The sequence below is a fragment of the Phascolarctos cinereus genome, unplaced genomic scaffold, assembly GCF_003287225.1.
Source record: "Phascolarctos cinereus isolate Bilbo 61053 unplaced genomic scaffold, phaCin_HiC Scaffold_726;HRSCAF=1367, whole genome shotgun sequence".
NCBI classification, from domain to species: Eukaryota; Metazoa; Chordata; class Mammalia; order Diprotodontia; family Phascolarctidae; genus Phascolarctos; species Phascolarctos cinereus.
The window spans coordinates 292,985,810-293,010,316 of NW_027556098.1; the positions used below are offsets into that span (position 1 = coordinate 292,985,810).

The 24,507-nt window shown below is 36.4% G+C and overlaps 1 protein-coding gene across 12 annotated transcripts in view; it reads left to right on the forward strand.

Moving 5' to 3' along the window:
• YAP1 (Yes1 associated transcriptional regulator) overlaps positions 1-24,507 on the forward strand; it is a 153,218-nt gene that overhangs the window by 110,552 nt on the left and 18,159 nt on the right. For 3 of the 12 annotated variants that reach the window (XM_020996125.2, XM_020996117.2, XM_020996118.2), the window contains 2 exons: positions 15,358-15,551; positions 17,987-18,034. In XM_020996125.2, coding sequence (XP_020851784.1) covers positions 15,358-15,551; positions 17,987-18,034 — 242 coding nt within the window. The remainder of the gene's footprint in view (positions 1-15,357; positions 15,552-17,986; positions 18,035-24,507) is intronic. The other 9 variants (XM_020996126.2, XM_020996119.2, XM_020996120.2 and 6 more) reach the window with 3 other exon arrangements.

Genomic DNA, 24,507 nt, shown 5'->3' on the forward strand with positions numbered 1-24,507 from the left:
GAATGATATGTAATATGAAACTTAGGAGGGGATAGAGTGGAAAGAACATCGGATGATATAACCTTTGTGACCTTGGGTAATTCACTTCTTTTTGCTCTGAACCTTGATTTTCTTTACTTTCAGAAGAGAGTTGAACATGATCCCTTTCTGCTTTAAACTTATGCTTATGAACTCAAAGTCTCCCCAGGCAGAGACTATTTGCAAACATTGTCAGACGGAAGTCATTGTTTTCTGCCTGTCTCCCCAGTGACTTAAACAACCTTACATTTTCCTATCTAACCTGTCACTGAAATCTTTGTCCTGTTCCTAAGAAGGCCAAAAGTTTGGCAAGATTTAATTGCTACATTTAATTTGTTGCTTGTGCCTTCAGGCAGTAATCATTTTGTGTATCATTGCTTGCCTCTCTCATGGCTCTAAAGCTAGGCAAGGCATACAACGCCAGGCAGGTAGTGCCGTCCTAGCGGCGTGGTTTCCTCTTTCAGGTGAATTGCTATAAACTCTACACCCTGGGACCTTGCTCAGGAAAATTACATAGCCCTCTCCTTTCATCCTCCCCCTCTTCCACCCTCTTGCCTTGAGATAACAGGGTAGAGTAATATAAGGATTATCTTCCCCAAGGCATCTAATGTTTGTTTACATATCAGTAGTTAAGTAAAGGAAGAAAGAAAAAGGTAGGGGTTGTCAGAAAATTAGGCAGCTGCAGGAATTTGAGAACCAATAAACATTTTAGGAGCCATAACCAATTGAAAATCCGAAACAAAGACCAAGAATCAAAACATGGTTACACACAGATTTACTTTATCATTGGGGGGGAGGGCAGGAGTGAACACATTTGATTTACTTATGATTGGCACCTCTCTGAGAGAGACCTCAGAGGCTGTTTAGTCCAAACTGTACCTGAACAAAAGCATATCTTTTGTTTTTGAGATAAGCATTTATTTGAAGCGTGATTCTCTCCCCCCTTGTCTCCACAATTTTCCTTTAGCATAAGCCAGCTATAGTGGGGGAAGGAGCCCAGTGGATAATCTGTATTCCATGACCCACCTTGAAGAAGTCACCCAAAGAAACATAGAGTCTGAGTCTCATGATGCACTTTGCAAGTTGTTAAATTTTTTTAAATGCTTTAATTTTTCAAGATGTACCTAATACATTTTCTTTCTATATAATACAAAATTTCCAAAAAACATCTGAGAAAACCCTGTTGCAGAATATATATTCTGAAGGAAAAAAGTTAAAATTGATTAATAACTTAAAGTTTTAAAGTGCAATATTGACCCTGACCTGTTGCAGTTAAGAGTTCGGTTGCCTGTCTGTGTTGTATTTATTTACATTGTGTTGTGTGTATAACACACACACACACATATTTATGTACAAATACACACATATAGTCACTCCTGCTGTCTTCATTTTCCATCATCTGAGTAATAGAAATACTTAATTCATAGATCATTATTCCTTATGGCACAGTGATATTGCATTATATCCTTATAATTTGATGAGCCATTCCCAATCATTAGACACATTGTGTTTCTAGTATCTAATCTAATCTTCTACTTCATGCAGAATTCCCTAATTGGCACTCAGTTGTCAAGTTTAACTACTTTAATTGAAAGAAGCTTGCTACCTCAGGAGGCTGTTTATTCTATTTGGGAATAGCTTTTTTTTTTTAAAGGAAAATGGGGTCAAGTAACTTGCCTAGGGTCACACAGCTGCCCCAAGGGAATAACTAATTGTTACAAAGTTTATATATATATTGTGCTGAAAACTGCCTTCTAATAATTTCCATTTATTAGTCCTAATTTTGACCTCTGGTACTGCACAGTTCTTCAGTCTGATATCTCTCCAAATTATTATTGTTATTTATCACCTCCTCTTCCTCCCCCAAAAATCTATTTGCTTCTCAAGTACTTGGTAGGCATTTAACTGTTGAATTGAATTCTATCAATCATCTGCAGTAACTTCATTTATTCTTCATAAGACACAGTTTCCAGACCTTTCACCCAGTTGGTCATAGTCTTGTATGTTTGCCAGTCTGTAGGTCATGGAGTAGTACTCTGTAAGAAATACCATACTCAAGATGTAGTTTCACTAATTCAGACTATAGTGGGACCTGTTGTCTCTCCTTTTCTTGCTAGGCTTATCTCTATTTGTATATCTATTGACTATGGTAAATCTTTTGTCTGCCCTTTCCCATTGTTGACTTATTCTGATTTTGAAGTCAGTGAAAAACTCTTGGGTCTTTCTCATGTGCTACTGTTTAAGCCAAGTCTCTCTCGTCCTGTATTTTGCAGTTGGTATTTCTCGTAAATTTATCTTTGTCATTTCGACCTATTGATCTCTTTGATCCCATCATTTCTCTATCAACTGCCTCCAAGCAGTTGAACCTTTCAGTCTTTTGCTCTGAAGTAGGAACAACAGGTATTTTTGTTGTCATTAGCATTTGACAGTCTTGGATTATTTAGAGCTTTCTGGAACTTCTGACACTCTTCTTCTAGGTCCATGTCACTCTTGCATGGATCCGGGAGTCAAATATCTTTGTATGTGCCTTTTTAAAACATGATTTCATTAGAGAGTTCCATCTACCACCACATTTCTTTCTTTAGCTGTTTCCTTTTGATTGGGGGGATTAAGAAATGGGGCCAAGCTGTATAGCTTAAGTTCAGTGACTACTGAATGTTTTTTAAGTATGATTGTTTCTGAGAATTTCACAATGATCTTTGAAATAATAGTATTCTTTAATGCAGATACCATTGACTCATAGACTGAACCAGCTATGAAGGATTGATTATATATTAATTGAATAGCTGTGAATTGTGAATATATATAGATATATATGTACACACACATATTCCCAATTATATACATATATATGTATGCATATACAGAGAGAGAGATATCTGTGTAGCTAACATTGTGCTTCTTAGCTTTTCGTTCTCACCTTCCCAGATCCCTGACAACAGAATTTCTATTCACAAAACTATGTTGATGGTTTAGGTTACTTAATGTAGTATCATCTCTCAGTAATATGATTAAAATGAAATAGCTATTATCCACCTAAATTAAAAAGAATCAAATAGTTAATAGCCCTTCTCTTTCAAAGAGAACAAACATTACCCTTGTGTTTATTAATTTTCATTTCTCTCTTTTGTATAGCCTTCCTAATCCCTAAAAGTGGTCCAAAGACTCTTGCTTTTTGTGTTTTTGCTTACTCTGTTACCTAATGGAACATCCCCCTTACCCCTTTTATTTACCTTTTGAAATCCTACTTATACTTTGAAGCTTTACTTAAATGCTATCTCTACCTTGGGAGTGGGGGAGAGAACTCTTGAATAACCTGGGGTGTCCTATAACACTGTGTTTAGTATTTATTATGTGTACAGCCCTATGAGGTCAGGAACCTGGGCTTATTTGTATATAGTGACTGTTTAGCACCTAGTGTGGTACTCTGCAAAAATCATTGCTTGATACATTTTTAAAAATTGTATTGGATTGTTTGAATTAAAGGGATTTGCCAAAAAGTCACACAGGAGGTAGTAAACTTCTGAGGTGGAATTTGAGCAGCTAGGTGGTGTAGTGGGATGGTGTGCTGGGTCTAGAGTCAGGAAGACTCCTTTTTGTGAGTTCAAATGTGGCTTCCAATGCTTAACTTTCTGTGTGACCCTGACCAAGTCACTTAATCCTGTTTGCCTTAGTTTCCTTATCTGTAAAATGAGCTAGAGGAAAAAAAATGGAAAACCACTCCAGTATCTTTGCCAAGAAAACCCCCTAGTTGAACAACAACAAACTTCTGAATCCAGAGGCAATTATCGTAACAGAGTACCATCTGCTTCCTTTAGGAGGGATAACAAACCTCCTGGATGACAAAATCAGGATTTTAAAATATCTTGAAAAGTTAGCATATAAGACTAAATCGGAACTCAGAATTTGGAGGCAGGGAAGGCCTGTCTCTGATGCTTTATAACCTTGTGACCCTGAGCAAGTCATTTAACTCCCTAAATCTCAATTTCCTTATTTGTAAAGTGGAGATAATAATAATACCTATCTCACAGGACTGATAGCAAAATCAAATGAGATTTGTCACAGGGTACAGTAGAAAGATCAATGACTCTGGAGTCAGAGGATGTAGTTTTGAATCCTGCCTCTGACACTGGCTAGCTATGTGGATATACTACTAGAGCAAAGCATTTAACCTTTCTGGGCCTCTGTTTCCTCATTTGTAAAATGAAGGAGTTGGACTAGGTATCTGAGCCACTTATTGCACTAACTCTGATTCTTATGATAATGTATATAAAGGGCTATGCAGGTTCAAAATACTGTATAAACATTGGCTAAAAACATTAAGATGAAATTTGGTAGGGATAAATGTATGTAGTCTTACACTCAAGTTAAAAAAATAGCTGTGGAAACATAAGATAAAGGAGGTATGATTATATAGCACATTGGTTTGAAAAAGATCTGGTGGTTTAAGGGGACCAGGTTCTCAAGATGAGCTAATAATGTTATGAGGCATCTGAGAAAGCTGATTCCATCTTAGGCTGCCTTAAGAGAGGTATAGATCCTAAGACTAGAGAGATCTCAGTCCCCCTGTGCTCTGCCCCAGTCATACCACATCTGGAATTTTGTAGTCAGGTCTGGATGCCACATTTTAGGAAGAACACTGATAAACTAGAGTGCTAAGAGGAGGACAACCAATATCATGAAAGTCCTCATGCCATGTGATGGTAGAAATGGGGATGCTTAATCTGGAAAACAGACAGGTGGGACATGATAGCTTTCTTCAGGTATGGAAAGGAACAGAAGAGAGAATAGTCTTGTTTTGCTTAACTGAGAAAGGCTGAACTAAGACCTCTCTAGAAATAACAAGGGCTGCTTCAGGAGATATTAGGTATTAGACCTCACTGGAGGTGTTTAGGTAGAAATTGGATGTCCACTTTTCATACTTGGGTTGGACTACATAGTAGCCACTATTCTTTCCAACTCTGAGATTCTATGATCCTTTGACTCCCCTGGAGGTTGACTGACTAAATTCTGACTGAATTTCATCCAACCCACAGGAGAAATACCAAGAAGTGTCATCCTATTTATGTTGATGTTTGCAAAGAATGCATCATAGCTTTAAATGTCCTTCATGTAATACCCTAAATGACTTTAAGGTCCATGGTACTCCATTAAACCTCTTGGTGTGCATTTCCAAGTTTTTTTCTTTCCTCCCCTCCTGCCACTACTGTGCTCTTCTTTCTTTCTCTGATTTGCTGATTCTTTCCTTCAGTTTTATTGAAGAACCACTAAAGAAATAATAGTGAATAGAAGAAATCCCTGAGTATTTGAAAATGGCAAATTCAGGGCTCACCTTTAAAATCAAATCGAATGTTAAATTGGAAAATCCGTAAGTTATAGCTCAGTTGTCTAAAAAAGATACCAAAATAAGTCAATTTACAGTGAAAATAAATTTTGTTTTGAATGAACTCAGGTTTCCTAGCCATTTTTTTCTGCCCTCTTTTAGTTTAGCTTTTCTTCATACCACTGGAAATTGCTATTGAAAAGGAGATGAGGAAATCACTGGGCATATAATCTGAAGATAAGGCTTATCACATGATAAGCACAGGCAGATGAACTGGTTATCAGAGGAAATATTGGCTGCAATAATTGGGCCTTATAATCCCAGGAATTCATGTCAACATAGTGAGTTTTTTAATATGTTAGATGTTAATAGGGTTGAAGTGTCCCTGCTTCTTCTCTTAGAGAGGGATTTTGAGTTGTATATGCTGCTTCTTTAGAACAGCAACAACAAAAGCTGAAATATGCCTTATAAATTTACCAGATAAAAGGTTTGAATTCATAACCATTATAGCATAATAGTCATATGATTTTAAAGTTGAGTGCACTGTTAAAAGTTACTACCAGCAAGGATTTATGGCACTATAGATTAAATTCTTGTTACTGACTATGCCGGAAAGGGAGTGGGGGAGTGAACATTCAGTTTGTGGAATAGAGTAACAGTATTTGGAAATAAATTAATTTTCCAAAAATCAAATTATTGCCTGTCTGAACAAAGAGATAAGGGCTTCAATTAAATCAAGAAAGATTTCAATTCAGCTTTTTATTTTCAAAAATCCGTTTGCTAGAACAGAGCTGGTAAATAGTTTATGACTTAGAAGTAGCTAATCTCCTATTCACCCAGGGTGAGTAAATGTTTGTTAGGTAATCATAAAATCACTTTTAGTAGTGTACCTCCATAGAGAAGAATGAAATGGTTAAAAAGGATAAATTGTGAGGGATAGAATCTTGTAATCATTTACATAGCTGAGCTATTTATAAATACTCTGTATCTTTTGAAAAATTTGATTAAAATTAATTAAAATCACTAGGCAAGAATTTTAATTAAGCTATTAACTACGGGGACATGAGGGGGTAGCCAGGTGGCACATTAGATAGAGTGCCAGGCCTGGAGTCAGGAAGACTCATCTTTGTGAGTTCGAATCTGACCTCAGATACTTAGTAGCTGTGTGGCCCTGGGCAAGTCATTTAACACTGTTTGCCTTAGTTTTCTCCTCTGTAAAATAAGGAGGAGAAGGAAATGGCAAACCACTCCAGTGTCTTTGCCAAGAAAACCCCAACTGGGATCATGAAGACTCAAACATGACTGAAAAAATTGAACAAGTGGAGGTGGAGAACAGCAACCACAGACTATCTTTGATTTATTTGAAAAATGTATTCCTTTTCATTGGATACATTTTTAAATGTTTGTTGCCTTCTTAGTTGTGTATACATATATGTATACATATAAACATGTGTGTGTGTGTGTGTGTGTGTGTGTGTGTGTGTGTGTGTGTGTGTGTGTGTGTGTGTGTAAGAGAGAGAAAACTCCACTCTGGTTCTATTCTGATGCCTCGTGGTGACCTGGAACTGACATTGGACTCTCAAAGACTATCTGTAAGACAGGACATATCCAATCAAACTGGAAAAGCTTTCAGTGTGGTTATGGTGATTACTATGTTCCTTGTCACCTGAGGAGCCAGCTTACCTAATCATTAAGTTTTTTCAATCATAGACTCTCCTAAAGATTACCTAATTAGTCAGAGATTGGGTGTATTCTGTGCTACTTGAAGTGCCAACACCGTTGAAATCATATTATCTTTTGGTATTTAAGGAAAAGTATATCTTTGAAAAATTGCTGAAAAAACACAAGATATTCCCTTTTTGTGGTGTCTTCTTGTACTACTTCAGTGCTCCATATATAATGAAAAAGCAGTAACGATAGGGCTTTCCTAAATATGCAAAATAAATCCTTCATGCCCTCCTTTAAAGACTTTCTTTATTTTAAGCTCTGTAAATATATTTTTGGAAGTTTATTTTTGTTCTCTTTTCCTGGCCCTCTGACAAGGTAATTTGTGGATTTATTCAGCATATGTTTTTATAAACAAAAATGCAATATGCTGATTAAAAGCATTTTCCTAGGTTGGGGTTGGGAACTCAGTTTATATTTGCCATTATGAGTGACTATATAGAAGAAGAGTTTTTATCAATTAAATATTTTCTGGTCACTAATGCTTGCCATGACCTCTTAAACAAGGGCTGCTCAATAGATGTTCATTTCTTGTGAGGATAAAGTAGGGCTGTGGGCAGAATACTGGACTAAGAGTCAAGAAGATTTAGGTACAGATTCCAATTCAGACACTAACTAGCTGTATGATCCTAAGCAAGTCACTTAACTTCCCTGAGCCTTAGTTTTTTATTCTTCAAAATGAGAGGATTGGACTCAGTTGCCTCTAAGATCTCTTTAGCTGTAGTATTAGAAGCAACAGTACACTGTTATACTTATTTACTCTACTCTATACTTACTCTCTGCCATCCCACTCCAGTAGGAGAATACCAACTCTAAGCAAGTTGTAGGTGATACATTAAATTTAGAAATTTTGTACGAGATTGGAAGTAATAATCACAAAAGACTATTTTCAAAGTCATTATTATTTAATCTGATTTGTTGTGGATTTGCTATAATCAATAATCTTTTAAAAATTAACTTACCCTGCCTTGAAGGAACTCCTGTAATTAGCTCCTCTACCTAAACTTCCTAAAGTGGATTTTAGTGGCTATTTCTCAGGAGAGAGATCATTCCCCTCTGGAGAAATAGAACTGATAACTGGTTAGAACATGTTCTCCCCCTCACCTCATTTAGCAATCCTTGTGTCCTGGCCCAAAGTGCTTAATGAGGTGATGAGAAGAAAATGTTCTGTTCATCTATGTTAAATTATTTGAAATTACTTCAACCATAAACAGGCTTCATCAGTGTGTCATTGGTTTAGCTGGTAATGGAGGAAGTAGGTTTCTAGATGTCTCTAAATAGTAATCGGTATTTATTGTTAATATCTTTGAACTGTTAAAATGCTGGTACTTTCCTTCATTAATTTGGGGAGGAAAAAGTAGAGGAGACTGGAAGATGACATATCCACCTGATGCTTAATCTGGAACCGAATCTGTGAGCATTAAAGTAGTCATGACTATCACCTCGTATCTTCTCTTGAGTTCCACAGATTTTAGATTCTTCCAGGAATGGGCTAGAATAGTCATCCTTACAATGTTTTTTAATGCCTATTTTGTAGGTCAAGCAGTTAAGCATGATACAATGCCAGTTTGCAAGTTACAATGCCAATTAATCCTTTCTTTATGGTTTTGTATGAGCTTATAATGGCTGAAAAAGAACAAGGGAAGTTTCAGTCCTCTCCAAGTTCTGTTCTTGAAATACCATTAAAAGACATGTAAACATGAGCAATTCATACAAATAATATTTAAAACTATGCTTAGAGGTGGCAGCAAGTCAGCACCTGAACTTTTTTATGCTTAATAAAAAGGGGCATTTGACTGTTGCCAGGATGAACTATTTATAATTATTCATAAGATCAATAAAAATATTGTAAGTTGTTTTTCATAGGCAGAGCTGGGACTAGGGGTGGTAAGGTTGGATATAAAACACAGTTGACATTGGTGGGTGGCCGATGCGATGAAGGACACTTAAGAATACGTTTTATACATGTTCATCTCTTTTCATGCTAGAAAATTCTGTTTTCCATGGCATACAGTGAAAATTCAAACCATAATAACAGAGAGAGTATAATTTTGAAGTGTTGAGATGGGGGAACAGAAAGCTGACATGCTATTCAAACCTTGCCTAGGAAGTAAAAAGGTCTAGGACTTGATGGATGCTTTTAATATAAAATATCTAGGTATTATGAATAGACTAAAAGAAATGTCACTAACCATAAGGTAGCCTGCTTATCATTTTATGATTAAAACTATGATGCATTGTTGTCCTTCTAATGTATTTTCATTGTCATGTTCACTTTGTGAACTATAGTTCCTACCTTCAAACTGTTTTAAGTGTTCCCATTTTAAATGTCAAAAAAAAATTTTCAGATAGTCACCTTATAGTAATTGTCCTGTAGTACCTTATATACTTATAGCTTTGTTGATTGGTAGAATACACTATAAGAGAAAGGTGGATAAATTTGAAGTTAGGACTTGGTTTCAAATCTTAACTCTGCTAATGGCTACTTATAACATATTTATACACCTTTTTTGATAAACCCACACCACTTTACTCCCCAAGGTTCTTTACCCACAGAATGGACACTAATGCATTACAACATGACCCAAGTATTAGCAGGATGATGGATAAAGTATTGAACCTGACATCAGGAAGATGTGAGTTCAAATCCTGCCCCACTTACTCACTTACTGGCAAGGTACTCAACCTCGTTCTTAATTTCCTCATCTGTAAAATAGGGATGATGATAGTACCTACCTCCCAATGTTATTATGAGGATTAAGTTAAATAATAATATAAAGCACTTTGTAAATGTTACAGCGTCCCATAAATGCTAGTTATCATCATCATCATCATCATCATCCTCATCATCATGGAAGTAGCTAGGCAGTGCAGTGGATAGAACACTGGGCGTGAAATAAGAAAGATCTGAGTTCAGATCCAGCCTCAAATACTAGCTGTGTGATCCTGGGCAAGTGACTTAGCCTTTGCCTCAGTTTACTCATTTGTAAAATGGGGATAATAATAACACTGACCTCATAGGGTTGTTGCTCGAATCAAATGAGATAATTGTATAAATTGTAAGTATTATAAAGATAAAATCATTATAAAGTGCTTAGCACAATACTTGGCACATAGTAGTGCTTTATAAGTGTTAGCTATTATTATTGTTATCATTACCATAGGCTCAGTTGTTTGTATGCCAGATTAATCTACAGATGATCCAGTAGCTCTGATTTTTTTAAAAAAGCCATCTATTTTTATTTAATATGTTAACTGCTTTATCAACTGAGTATATTTGTAGGTAAGGGGGGGTGAAATGAAATTATTGTTTCAAAACCTCAGTTATGAACAGATCGAAAGTACAGGCAGTTTAATATCTCAATAGGCAATGACTGGGCCTTAAGTGAATTTTGGACAAATAGAGTAACACTGTTCCTTTTAGCCTTGCATCCTGTGAGACCTGCTATAGACTTAGTGTTACGTGTTTTGAGCAGTTGTGTTGTCTCCTCGTTGAAATTGGTAATTACAATAACATTATTAAAACTTGTACCAAAATGTGATGGAAGTTCTTTAAAAGTTTGGTATGTGTAGAGGACCAGATCTCAAAAACTTTTAAATCTTTAAAACGTTACTTGAAATCTATGGAAATACACCAAAATCTTCTTAATGTTAAAAATTCAAATACTGAAAGTGAGCAGTCATACTTAGGCAGAGACAGTGTTAACCCATTTTCCTATTTGAGAGTCCTCTTATTTATTTTACATAACTGCCAGAGTAGCTCATTTGCTAAGCCAAAACAGCCAAAACAGGCGAGGCTGTGTCTTTAAGTAAAACTAAAGCAGTTTCATAGCTCGAATGTCACAAGCACTGAACAGTTGGAAAACACAGAATTTTAAGCAGTTCTAGCTCATAGCCTACACCATGATGCTTCTGAGGGTTTTTTCAAAAAGTATTTATAATAACTATAAAATAAGTATTTTAGTGGTTGAATATAAAAGGAGGAAAGGATAATGCTATTACTTTTCTTTCCTAGCAGCCCTTCCCTTCCTCCCCCACCCCAAACAAAGCCTGTTTTGTTTTTTGCCTGCCTGTGAGGTCTTTCCTATATACCCCATGTGGGTGCGTAACCCTGTGTGTTGTTCAGATGCTCAGCACACGCAAAAAGTAAAGAAAAGGATGCCTCAAGAAACTGGTAAATCCTGGCTCCAAGAGACAAACAAGGTTTATTTGCCTTCACATTAGTCACCTAAAATGAGCTATGAATATGGACAGCTTATAGAACTATTTGTGTCATAAAAATAGAAGCATTTACAGTAAATGTAATTAAATGTGCACATATACCATGACTGACCGACTGCATTTCTTGTTTGGGACAAATTTTGTTGTTCTGTCTTGGAAGACTTTTGGTATGCATATGCAGAATTACAAATCATCTCATTCAATTTTCTATTCAAAGGTGGAATCCCATCTACAGTCTCCTTTCAAGAGGAGACTGCCACTGTTTGAAAATTTACAGTGATGGGAAGGCCATTACTTTTTCAGGCAATCCTTGTAATGTTGGATAGCTCTAAATGTCTTTCCCTATGTTAAACTGAAATTGCCTCTTTGTAACTTCTACCCATTGTTTGTCATTTCAACATGTGGAGGTACACTTAACTATCATTATTCCACATGACAGCAGTAATGTTTCCCTAAAGTCTCCTTTCTCCAGGATAAGCAACCTCATTTCTCTCCATCTTTCTTGAAGCAACATGTTTTCTCTTTGGAAGCCTTCCTGGTTGCACTCCTTTTGACATGTTACATTTTATGAATAGACATCTTAAAATGTTGGAGTCTATAAGCAAATATGGTACTCCAGATGTGATTTTACTGGTGAAGTGGGTTATGCCTCCCAGTGAGAAACTTGATTATTAATGTAATTCAAGATTATACTAGCTTTTTTAGAAAGAATGTCACACAGGTCACTATTAGATGGAATTTATAAGCAGGTATATTTCAGCTCAACTTAGGAAGAATTCCATTACAGAGTCAACACCAAAATGGAAGTGGTATGCTGAGTACTCTATCAGTGGAAGTATTCAAAGAGAGGCTAAACCCATTAGGGATGTTTATAGATGGAGTTATTGCACTAGATTGTTTTGGAAGTCTCTCACAATAAAATTATTCCTGTTAAACTCATGATCAAATACAATTAAATGCCTAGGTATTTTTTTCATATAAACTGTAGTCAGGCCAGTTCTCTCATTCTGTAAATTATACACTTCCTTTTTTTGTAAAAACCTAAGTGTAGAACTTTTGATACTATCCCCCAATTTATTAGCAATCCATTCTAGTTTGTGCTATTTGCAGTTTTCGCAAGTATGCTTTCAGTGTGTTTATCCAAATCAAGTATTAAAATGTTACAGCTTCTAATTAGGTTGACAGGAGTCTGTTCATTAACATTCCTTATATGTGGTTGATCAAATGGTCACAAATCTACCTAGCTATACCATCATCTAGTCTGTATTTTTCCACAAAAGTGTCTTGTCCTTCTTTCATGTCTAACTCTTCATGACCCCATTTGGGGTTTCCTTGGCAAAGATAGTGGAGTGGTATGCCATTTCCTTCTCCAGCTTATTTTACAGATGAGGAAACTGAGGCAGACAAGGTTAAAAGACTGGAGTGTTCAGGCAGGACTAGCACCTCTGGTGTGAGGGCTTGCTGAGCCCTTTTCAGGGCTACTTAGCTACCTTTGGTGTCTATTTGTCCCTTAACTCTCTAAAAGAAGCTATATAGCATGTGCAGCAGACATAACCCAAAACCATCTTGGCAAATTGACTAAATCAGGTTGAGGATAACTGATAGGCCTCAAACCCGTGGATGAGTTAGGAGGGTGGCTATTCCAAGCGTGTGAAGACTTCTCTCATAGGAATGGGTAGATGAGAACAGTCTGTTCCAGTGGCCACAAAGGTGGCTGAAGCAGGTACTGTGAAGTGCTTAGAAGATTGGTAAGACCTCAGAGACGCCAAGATCATCCATTGTATCCTGGGCCATCACCAGTCATCCTGACTTTTATCTTGCCACTGGACTTTGATGGCTCTGGAAGAGAGAATGAGGCTAATGACTTTATGCAACTCTGCCATGCTTAAATTTAATTCACGCACAAGTCAAGACATCATCCTGTGATGTCATTGATCCTTTTAGAAAATAAAGGACAAACAACATCTTATCCTCAAGGATAGTGTGAGAGATTTGAAATGTGTTTCTGAATTTAAGATGGAAGTCGTCTACCAATTTAGTAATTTAGAGAGAGAGAGAGATTGAGATTAATTTGACACGATTTATACATAGTGAACTTATGCCAGTACTTTACAAACAACTGCTATTTGCGTATCATCTTTTTTAACAAAAATGTTAAGGTTTTCATAGGGATTAACTTCAAGAATACTTTTATTTTCGCAAGACTCAGCTGCCTTTTCTTTTTCAACCTTTTGGAAAATACAATTTCAAAGGAAAAATTCCAAGTTATTACCAATATTATGAAAGAATGATCCAAATCACTAAAAAGAAGAAAAATGTAAATAAAAACAACTATGAGGTTCTACCTCATACCAATCAGACTGGCAAAGATGACAATAAAATGAACATTATAATCAGAGGGAATGTTGGAAGACAAGAGCACAAAAACAGTATTGGTAGAGTTGTGAAATGGTATCTCCAGCTATTCTGGAAAGCAACTTGGAACTATACCCCCAAAGTCACTAAACTATGCATACTCTTTGACACAGCAATACCACATCCAGGTTTATATCCTGAAGAGATCAAAGAAAAGGAAAAATACCTTTATATTTAAAAAAGCCAAAAAACACTCACTCTCTCTCTTTCTCTGTGTGTGTGTTATAAGTTTTTTTAAATTCTTAGTAGTATCTTTATGTATTTTTCCATCTGTTGTAAAATTAATATTTTCAAAGAAATTATGTATAGTTCTGTCAGTTATCTAATATAGACTCTAAGAAATAAAAGAACCACTAATTTCATATAAAGAAGAAAATAATTCTATCTTAATGTAATTCATGTTTAGTGCATGCAAAATTCTGAATAATGGTTTGTGAGCTTGTATCATGAATCAAGCATTTTCTTTTTATTTTCCTTTTTTATTTATTTTTAGGCAATTGGGGTTAAGTGACTTGGCCAGGCCACACAGCTAGTGTCAGGTGTTTGGTCTGAGGGCAGATTTGAACTCAGGTCCTCCTGATTTCAGGGCCAGTGCTCTATACACTGGGCCACCTAGCTGCCCCCATGAATCAAGCATTTTCAACTCTATACAAGTATTTGCTAATATTCGTTGATGATACAACAGTTAAGTCCCCTCTATGTATCATTGAAACTTTCTGCAATTAATTGTTTTTAAAATCAAGGTGTTGTTTATTTTAATCAAGTTGCAATTTGGAAACTTAGGGTACAAATTTTATTGTATTTTGCTAGAGTCTATATTTAAAATTAGTCATTTCATAGGTATTTCCTAAATGTTCTTTGTATTTGTCACTCCTTATGACAGTATATAGTACTCAGTTATTCTCATTTATTACAATCTAGCCATTTCCCAACTGCTGGGCATTTAAGTTGTTTCCTGTTTCTCATTGTATGTAACCTTGGTTTACATATAAAGTTTATTTACATATGTATAAAAACTACATACTGTTATGGATTTATAGTTAATGTAGCTATAAACTTGGTACATATAGTTCCCTCTCCCTATACTTATTTCCTTGGCTGGTATTCCTCAAAAGTGGGATTATTACAGGAAAGGGTATAACTGGTTTTCTTTTGTTATGAGGCAGCCTGATTTTGATCTACATATATTTTTATATACATTTTCTCTGTGTTTATTTGACGCTTCCCACCACTTTTCCTAAATCAGATTTAGAAAAACTGAGATAAAATATATTAAATAGTTAATTTAACTTCATTTTGTCAGAAAGAGAGAGAAGGGGAAGGAGGAATGAGAGAGAGGAATCTTATGTAATTCTTCTTTGGGCCTTTCACAGGATAACGCCTCAGAGCCATTATTGGAGTCCCTGGGAAATCATTGGCAGAGTGAGCTAATGCAATATAAGAGTTAGCGCTCAGTTCCACTGAGTCAATGTTGTAGTGAATGGATTTGTATGTCATTTTTTATGGGGACGCATCAGTGACTCAAATTCTCTTAAATTTTCCGTGTGACGCATTCTGCTACCAGAAATCCTACCACCTCTGCAATCACTTTTGATTAAGACATTCTTTCCTTTCCCTAGTTAGACTTCTCAGGATGCTCTTTTATTCCCTTCCAGCCATGAACCAGAGAATCAGCCAAAGTGCTCCTGTGAAGCAGCCGCCCCCCCTGGCTCCCCAGAGTCCCCAAGGGGGCGTAATGGGTGGAGGTAGTTCCAATCAGCAGCAACAGATGAGACTACAACAGCTGCAAATGGAAAAAGAGAGACTTCGACTGAAGCACCAAGAACTGCTTCGGCAGGTGAGGCCACAGGTTAGAAACCAGTCTTCCCCTTTTTTATCCTCCTTTTCTGGTGTTGGGCATGGTTAGCTTTTAGCAGCTGTGAATAATGCTTGCGCCTGTTATGGAGAGAGTGCACTCCCTTCTCTCCTCCCTTCTTTACTGACTTCTTTTTTGGGGCAGGACAGATGGGCCACTTAGTCCCATGGCCAGCTGTGCCATGCCAGTGACTAGGAGCTCATCCCTTGGAGAGTCTCACAAGACTTGCTTTCTTGAGTCCAGGTGGAGTATGAGTACTGCTCCATCTCTGAAGACTGAATAGAAAGCATAAGATCACAAAGAAGCAGAATCTGTCCCCCTAAGTGAATTGATCATGTAATGGCAGAAGAACCTATTCCCCCCTGATTGATAGGCATATCATCCTAAATATCACAGTCTCTTTTTCAGCATTGTTCAGATGGGGGATAGATTTTCTTTAAAGAACAGTATAATTCACATTATACGTCTAATGCCAGAAAATTCCACAGTGCTATCAAATTGTTTTCCTCTAGAAGCATAGGGCAGCAGAGAGCTTGGAATTTTTCTCTTCCACTCTCATCACTTGTGTTCCAGAAAGTGGCATTGGGCCTTTACTGTCCACAAGAAAAAATAGACCCTCCTCAGAATGTAAATTCTTTCTCCTGGTCTACTGCAGAGTCATCATGTGAAGCCAAGGTTAAACTGCCATTTTATTATGTTATACAGGCTAAGAATTTGTAAACTTGATTTTTCCTATTCTCCTTTTAAATAATACACTGGTATTTTTACAATGCAGCATTAGTATCAGTAGAAATTCACTATGATCTCATACAGTGATATCATGTTTGGGGAGTCCATGATACAGAACCGCTTTATAAGTGAATTTCATTTAAAAGATTTTTTTTTTTTACACTGTAGGAACAGTGTTGGCTTAACTGCCAAGACAGACTCACCTTAAATGGAATTCTCCTTGAGGGAAAACACAGTATTAGTGTGTTTCTAGTATAGCAGGCACATGATTAACAGAATGGGAAACTTTATGACAACATGTGATGTCAGGAAGCACTTTGAGGGGAATGTTTCTCCTCTGCTGTTAATAGGATGGAAGGAGGAAGCAAGTTAACAAGATTAAATATTTCCCTAAATGTGATTTTCTGTTAGTACTCCAGAAAAGAAACTTTTCAATTAAATAGTGCTATGACATTATTACAAGGTAATGTCACCAAGCTTATAATTATCTTTTTATGATGGAGAAAGTAATTCATTAACATATAATTCAGTCATTTTTCATTGGTTGCTTTTCATTTTGTAGTTCCTGGGTCCTGGATAGCATAGTTCATTTCAACAAATATTTATTAAAAGCCTGTTATGTGAAATATACCGTTTGAATCATTGTTACAAGACTGAGTTCTTTGAAAAGCAAAACCCATAAAAGTCAAATAAAATATCAGTTATTGAATATATTCCTTTGAAAATCCTGTTGATGTTTTCCTTTCTAGATAACTTTTAGGAGGTGAAAATTGGCCGTCTGTTATCTTGCTGTCGATAATAGATTAGCCTGGGTCTTATGTGGGAAAATATTGCTGTTATAAAACTCCTTCCTTTTAGAATATCTTTCTTAACCTTATTCTTTGCGCTATTACTCTGGGTGTTGGCTCCTGGGGGAAAAAAAGTTTCATTTCCTTAAAGATAACAACTTTATTTTCTTCATTGTCACCTTCTATGTTAAATCCTGGCGGGGTGGGGGGGTGGAGAAGAAAGAGGGGATATAGTCACTATTTCCTCATACTAATAGTCTATTTGTAGGATGTTTTTAAGTCATCTGATAAAAGTTTTCAAAACATTTCCGTCAAGAACTCTCTTTTCACTAAAATGTCACTGATGCTTTCTTTACTCTTTCAGCAGCTGTTTAAAAAGCAAAATCTCAGCAATATAAAATTAGGCAGGATGGTATTGTGGATAGGGCACTGGACTTGGAGTCAGAAAGACATGAGTTCAAATTCTGCTACAGACACTTACTAGTTATGTGACCTTGGGCAAGTCACTTAATCACTCTGCACCTCAGTTTCCTCATTGGTAAAATGAGGTGGTTGATTTGAAGGCCTTCATGGTTCATTCTTGCCCTAGATCTATGATCCTGTGATCATGGCATCCGTAGGGGGGAAAAGTCCATAAAAATGGTCACCAAATGGCAGTTTAGTTCTTGTAACTAATGATCATAGGCAGGTTTCATTTTTTTCCTGTCCTTTCCTCAAATGCTATAAAAACTTCTTAGTTTTCATAATATGGTGGCTCCATTGGCTTTTACCTCCCTCAATCTATCTCCTCTTGGGCTATCATGGGAATTCTGTGCTATGGAGATGTGACTGGATGGTGTTTGTTAAGTCAGCCTGCTCAGCCAAACCATGTGGCTTAAAGTAATTTTTATCCGTCTTATTTTTTACTCTTAGGCATTGCGGAATGTCAATCCCAGCACAGCAAATTCTCCAAAACGTCAGGTAGGCTCTTAACTGATGTTTTAGCATAAGAAAAAAAAAATAAGGTATTAAATTAAAATAGCCAAGAGAGAAAGTTTATGCTTAGTGTAGCCATCCTCAGAGAAGATTAGCAGTGTTAACACACCCATGAGCCACCATGCTGCTGAGATGCTTAATAGATCTGTTAGCAGTGTGCCATGGTCTTTTTATTTAAAAATCTTCTATTTTGACTGATCTTCCATTTTGACTTTCAGAGAAGATCATTGTTCCAGATTTCTAACATTTGATTTTTATTGCACAATTTGCTTAGTCCCATAGTGTACTTACATAATTTTTAAAGTTATAAATATTCTAAAATTCTTAATAATCACTTTTTTTAAAATGTGAATTTAAAAGTTCTAAAGACCAGCAAAAAACAACACAGCCAGCTATCTTGGAAAGACTGACCTACTAGGTTTTTTTTCTAGGTTTTTTTTTTAAGTTTTTCTCCAAAGGAAGTTTGTTTTTACATCACTTATATACCAGTCTGGCTACCTTCCTGCCTTCCTCCTCATCTTTAAAGATGTATTTAAAGGATAATTGCATATAAATTTGAATGGTGTTCATGAGAAAGGAGAAATCTTTTGAGTATTCCTGAGGAATACTGATGATTGGAAAAGAGGATAGAAAATGTCTTATTTTGTCAGTATTTGGATCTGAATTCACAAAGCTCGTTTGAAGGAAACAGAAATTGTTAAATTAGGAAGAGGAGATTGGAGAGGCAGGAGGAATGATGATTTTTTTCAAGTATCTGATAACTGCCATGGAAAAAGAGTTAGACTTGGTCTTTTTGACCCAAGAGGGTAGGGCTGGGATCAACATGTAGAAATTGCAAAGAAGCTGCATGAGGATCCATAAAAGGAAATAGTCCAAAGATAACTATCCCAAAGTGGGCCCCAGAGCTGCCTGGAAAGGAGCAGGTAGTGAGGCTCTGCGCTGATAAAGAGAAAGGTTCTTACTCACAACCTGGACACCACTTGTCTGAACTGTTGTAGAGGAAATTTACTTTCAGGTTTAAGTTCAACCAGGTGATTTCTGAAGTATCTTCCAACTCTGAAAGTTGGTGCAATTTTGTGAATCTTGATAACTATCTTATCACAACCTAGAAATAAAGTTAGGTGTCCCAGAAATGTATGTACTTATTCAAGGAAGGCCTTAATCAGATATCTGAGTTGAATTTTGTATATTTCAAATAAACTATTTACAGATAAATGATTTTCAACCCTTCTAATATGCAAAGAATCATTTTGGGGTATTTTTCCCACAGACTTTGAGGAGTCTAACATTGTGAGAGTTGTGAATTCTAAGAGGTATTCAGGTAGAAAGTCCATTCCTGAGCATTTCTCAAGTTAGAGACAGGAAGGTGAGAGAATGGGTAATTCTTAATTATTACATGCAGAAAATTTAGTGGCATAAGCTGTGTTTGATTTACTGGAAACAATAATAGAATTGTCAACACTGTTTATAAGTGTGTATAAGTGCTTTAAAAATATGCTGTGTTCATCATAGTACCTAAGGTATTTATAGTCTGCTTTTTCTAATCCTAGTGGTCTTCCAAAGAACCTCTTAATTTGAAATTCCTATATCAAGAATCATGGACCTAGACCTACAAGGGACCTCAGAGGCCATCTAATCCAACCCCTTCATTTTGCAGTCAAGGAAACTGAGTCCCAGGGCAGTTAGATAACTTCTCCAAGATGATACATACATTTTCAGACTCAAAGGTCAATGTTCTTTTCATGTTGCTACCCTAAATGTAGTATTTAATATTTTATGCTTATTTTTAATAGTATGATTTTTTTAAAAAATTATAGATTTACATGAGAGGCAGCATGGTTAGAGAAGTGACCTCAGAACTAAGAGGCACTGGGTATAATTTCCACCACAGATACGTATTTATTGGCTGTGTCCCTGGGCAAGTTTCTTTACCTTACCTCTCAAACTCTAATTTCAGAGTAGATCCAGTTCTACTTTGTTAGGAGTTTTCTTACTGTGAATTCCCTATTCAAATGAAGTCAGAAATCCAGCCATCATTAGAGGCAACATAGTATAGTGGATGGCTGGCTTTAGATTCAGGAAGACCTGGGTCCAAGACCTACCCCTGACTCATATGAGCTATGTGACTATAGGCAAATCACTTAACTCTTAGAGCAAAAGCTGTTGCAGCAATAGAATTGTTAGGCTGTGGTAATTGGTTTAGATATAAGGTAAGGGAGAAGAAAAAGTAAAAAATGACTTGAAGAAAAAGACAGAAATAGGGAAGTCAGTATATTGAGTAGAAATTCACTTAAATTCAACAACCAACTATGTGCTCAATAATAAGATAATGAACTCAATTTTGGACATGTTGAGACTGAAGTACAGAGGGAGATTCTGGTCTAGATCTCAGAAGAAAGAGAAAGAAGTCAGGACTGCGTCTATTGTAGAGGTGACAGTTGGAAGCCATGGTAGTTGAGATGATAGTTGCCGTGGAAGCAAATGCCCAGGAAAGACTTTTGGGAGTATATAGCCACATTAAGTAGTTGTAAAGAGAATGAAAAGCCAGAAGGAACACTTATGGAGAAATAGGAAATTGATATTCTAAATTGATCACACTTCTTGTGTCTAGAACTGAACTCCTTGTCATCACTCCCCCAAAGTCTGTCCATCTTCCCAAATTTCCTATTTTTGTTGATGGTAAAATCCTTCCATGATCAAGATTTGAAATCTCTGAGACATTTTTTAATCTTTGTTTCTTTACTATACCATATTAAGTTCAGGCCCCCACTTCCTGTTACTTAGATCACAGGTTCTTAACTTGGGATCTGTGAACTTGTTTTTGTTTTTCATATTTTGACAGCTATATTTCAATAAAGATCAGTTTCCTTTGTAGTACTATATGTTTTACCTTATTTTAAAACATTTTTTGGGGGTGAGACAATCAGGGTTAAGTGACTTGCCCAGGGTCACAACAGCTAGGGTCACACACTCCTGACTTAAGGGCTGGTGCTCCATCCACTACACTACACCTAGCTGCCCCTATTTTAAAATGTTTTAAGACATTATTCTGTCAAACTGTCAACAAGTCCATGACACAAAGTAAGTTAAGAACTCAGACTTTTGTAACAGCTTTCTAGCTGTCTTCCTTGTCTTTAATCTGTCTGCCCATCACAGTGTTTTTCATTAATGTTATTAATGGTCTCCTGGTAAAAGTTGTCTCTGTAAAGTCCTTTCCTGTTCCTCGCCTATAGAATGAAATACATTTAAGACTCTTGCAGTCTGGTTATCACATACTTTCGTCCTTTGCCCATCAAAAGAGCCTACTTCCCAATTTCATCCTGTGCTCTCTCACCTTCCCATACCTTGAATAAGTAACCTGCTTGTTAAAATCCTTCTTTTCCTTCAAGGCCTAATTATAAATGACTTCCTTGACTGCCCTAGACTAACCAGAGATGTAAGGAGAGATTTGACACTGTCCCTCTCTCAAGATATTTTCAAATAGTGGGTGAGGGAAGCAGTGCACACACAAATAAATAATTATGATATAAGCTAAAATGAGATAAATATAGAAAATGGGTCAGATGTAGAAGCACCAGAAGGTTAAAGAGGGAGAATTCACTTGAATCTGCGTGAGGGGAGTCAGAAGCCTTTCAAAAGGTAGTAGCCCTTCATCTGGGCCTCAAAAGAAGAGAGGGATTTCAACAGAAGGGAAGGAGAAGAATGAGAAAATTTTATGCTAGGCATGGGGGGGTGATGGCATGACCAAATGAGACCAGCCTAGTTTAACTGGAACAAAAGCTGGAGAGATTAGTTGGAGCCAGATTGTAGAGAATCTTGACTGTCTAGCTAAAGGTTTTCTGTTTTATTTGGTAGGAATCTGGGTGCCAATGTAGGTTTTTAGAAGTGAGTGCCATGAGGAAAGTGATCACTAAGAAGATTATGCAGGTAGAGGCATTTTGACAAAATTAAGTTATATTTGACATTGCTTTATTGACTTGTAAAATTTTCCTTCTCATCTTAGTATCTTCCTTTACAGCAAGCATGATGGAGTTTACTTGATATCTCTTCTCTTCTTGAACTCCTTTAACTCTTAATAATAACCTTCTTTAATCTTTGAATTATTCACCCATATTTACTAAAAATACAGTGACACTGTCAGAGTTAAAGACAGTTCTAGTGTTAATCATCCCTACATGTTCTAACATTTCCCCCCCTTTCTTTGACAATTCCTGAACCGTTTAGTAATTTGCTATTAGAAATGCTTGTCTTAGAGTTTTTTGATCAAAGTATGTTTGGACCAGGAAGAAAGAAGGACTAAGTAACTGCTATACTAGTTTAACTGTAGGATAGATGGACTAACAGCCAGCCGCAAGAGGACATAGAAATAAGAGAATGTTAAGGCTGAAAAGGGGGACATTAAATGTAATGACAACCCTACTGGAGAGGGTACTAACCAGGCTCAGATTTGATTCCTGGGTGTATCACCTGTGTGACTTAGGGCAGGTTGCTCAATTTTTCTGAGGTTTAGTTTCTTTGAAAAATGAAGCAGTTGTACTAGATGGCTTCTAAAGTATCTTCTGTGATCCTATGAACCTTTGTCTACCCTGGCAAGGACCAAGTGTATTTTGTTTAGAGAAGGTTGTGTTGGCAGCAGCATTTGGTATTTCAAAGGGGAAAAAAATAGTCTCAGGGTGAGAGACAGGAATTATGCCAGCAAAACACTTCACTTGACTTTTTAAAATACTGGAAAGAGAAAATACATGAGTAAGTTTGATATGATGGATAAGTACAAAGTACTGAGGTGGGTTTCACAAGATACTCATGAAAGGAAATTTTATTATTTTACTGTCAAACCTTCATTTTATATTAGTTTTGAAGGGGAAATGATGAAACAAAAGACCATTTTTTCATAATTCTGAAAAAGTTGAAAACTGCTAAGTTAAAGACTTGTCCTTTCTGTGTCCTTCCTTCACTTGCTTGAATGGTCAGTCTGTCTTCATATAGATGAGTCAAATGCAAACTTAAAGAACAGTCTTGGACTTCCAAGATTTTGAGGTACATCTGTAGTGAGATTCATTTCTAAAATACAAGGCACTTTATCCATTTTCTAATGAATTCTTGACTAGTTTGTCCCTACTGTTTGAAAATTATGTAGCATACTTAAAATTGTTTGTTGTTGTGGCTTTTCTGGAAATACCTGTTATGTTATGTTCTGAAAATCTTTTTAAGTTAGAAAAGTTATCATTGCAGGCTTATAGATTGTGGTAAATATGTGGTGTTTGATTTTTTTTAAATGTATCTGGCTGCTTTAGATATTTGAGCTTTCAAAATTTATTCATCGGTTAAATTAGAATAATACTTCTTGTACTATACCTCACAGGGTTGTCCTAAGTACAAAGTTTTATAAAAATAAAAAAGCTATACAAATTTAAGTAGTTATTATTATGAGGAAGATGTGTTGGGATTTGTCTTTTGTAAGTCTTTTAAGACTAACAGTGACAAAAGGTAATTCAAGTTTAGTTTTTACCAAGAGCTTAAGAACTTTTTTCTACCTCCACTCCCTTCTCTTGTCTATTTTAGAATGTACAATGTTTCACTGGATCAAAAATCCAAATTCCTTCCCTTGATATTCAAGGTTTTCCATCAACTGTTCTTACCACCTGGCGTCATCTCTAACTCCTTTCCCAGATTTAGCATTTTGTTGTAGTCAAGCAGATGTCCTTGTCCTCCCCCATATCCTCTGTACTTGGGCTTGTCCTTGTGCTTTTAGTTATGTTGCTTACTCCATATAGTGTGATCTTCCTCTTCCTCCCTGTCTCTGTCCGTACAAATCCTTTATTTCCACCATGACCAGGCTAAGACTAATCTCTAAGAAGTCTCTTTAAAATCTTCATACCTGCCTTGGAGATTACAGCTACTCTAACATACATACATATATATATATATATAGTTAGTTAGTTGCAGGTGGTAAAAGGGAGCTCTGAGACCCCAGTGTAAATGAAAGAGGAAGGGCATGCTGAAGGTAAACGAAATGTGAAATAGAAGGATTTAATTTGTCTTCAGAGCAAAGTAACTGCTTCAACTTTCATGGGAACTGCTGCTATAAATATTCTGTGGCTTGTAAAATTGCATGGCTGAAGTCCTTACTGGGAGTAGTAAATCTAAGTTAAATTCAGTCATTTATTGGTTTTAATATGTGATGAAAACCTTAGTATTAATGTCAGGACAGAGTTTGTGCTACACCATTAGTCTCTGTGTTAGAGGAGTTGAGACATCCATGGTTAGAAGTTAAAGAAAGCAAAATGATACTAGTGTTTGAAGCAATACGAAAACATTTGCACCAAATCCTGGTTTTCTTTTTTTTTAATTTGCAGCTAGCAAAAGAATTTGGCCTTTTTTTCTCTTGACCATGTTTCACATTAGCAATGACTGGGAAAGCTGTGGCAGAATCCATTTGAATTTTTCACTCTAGATTG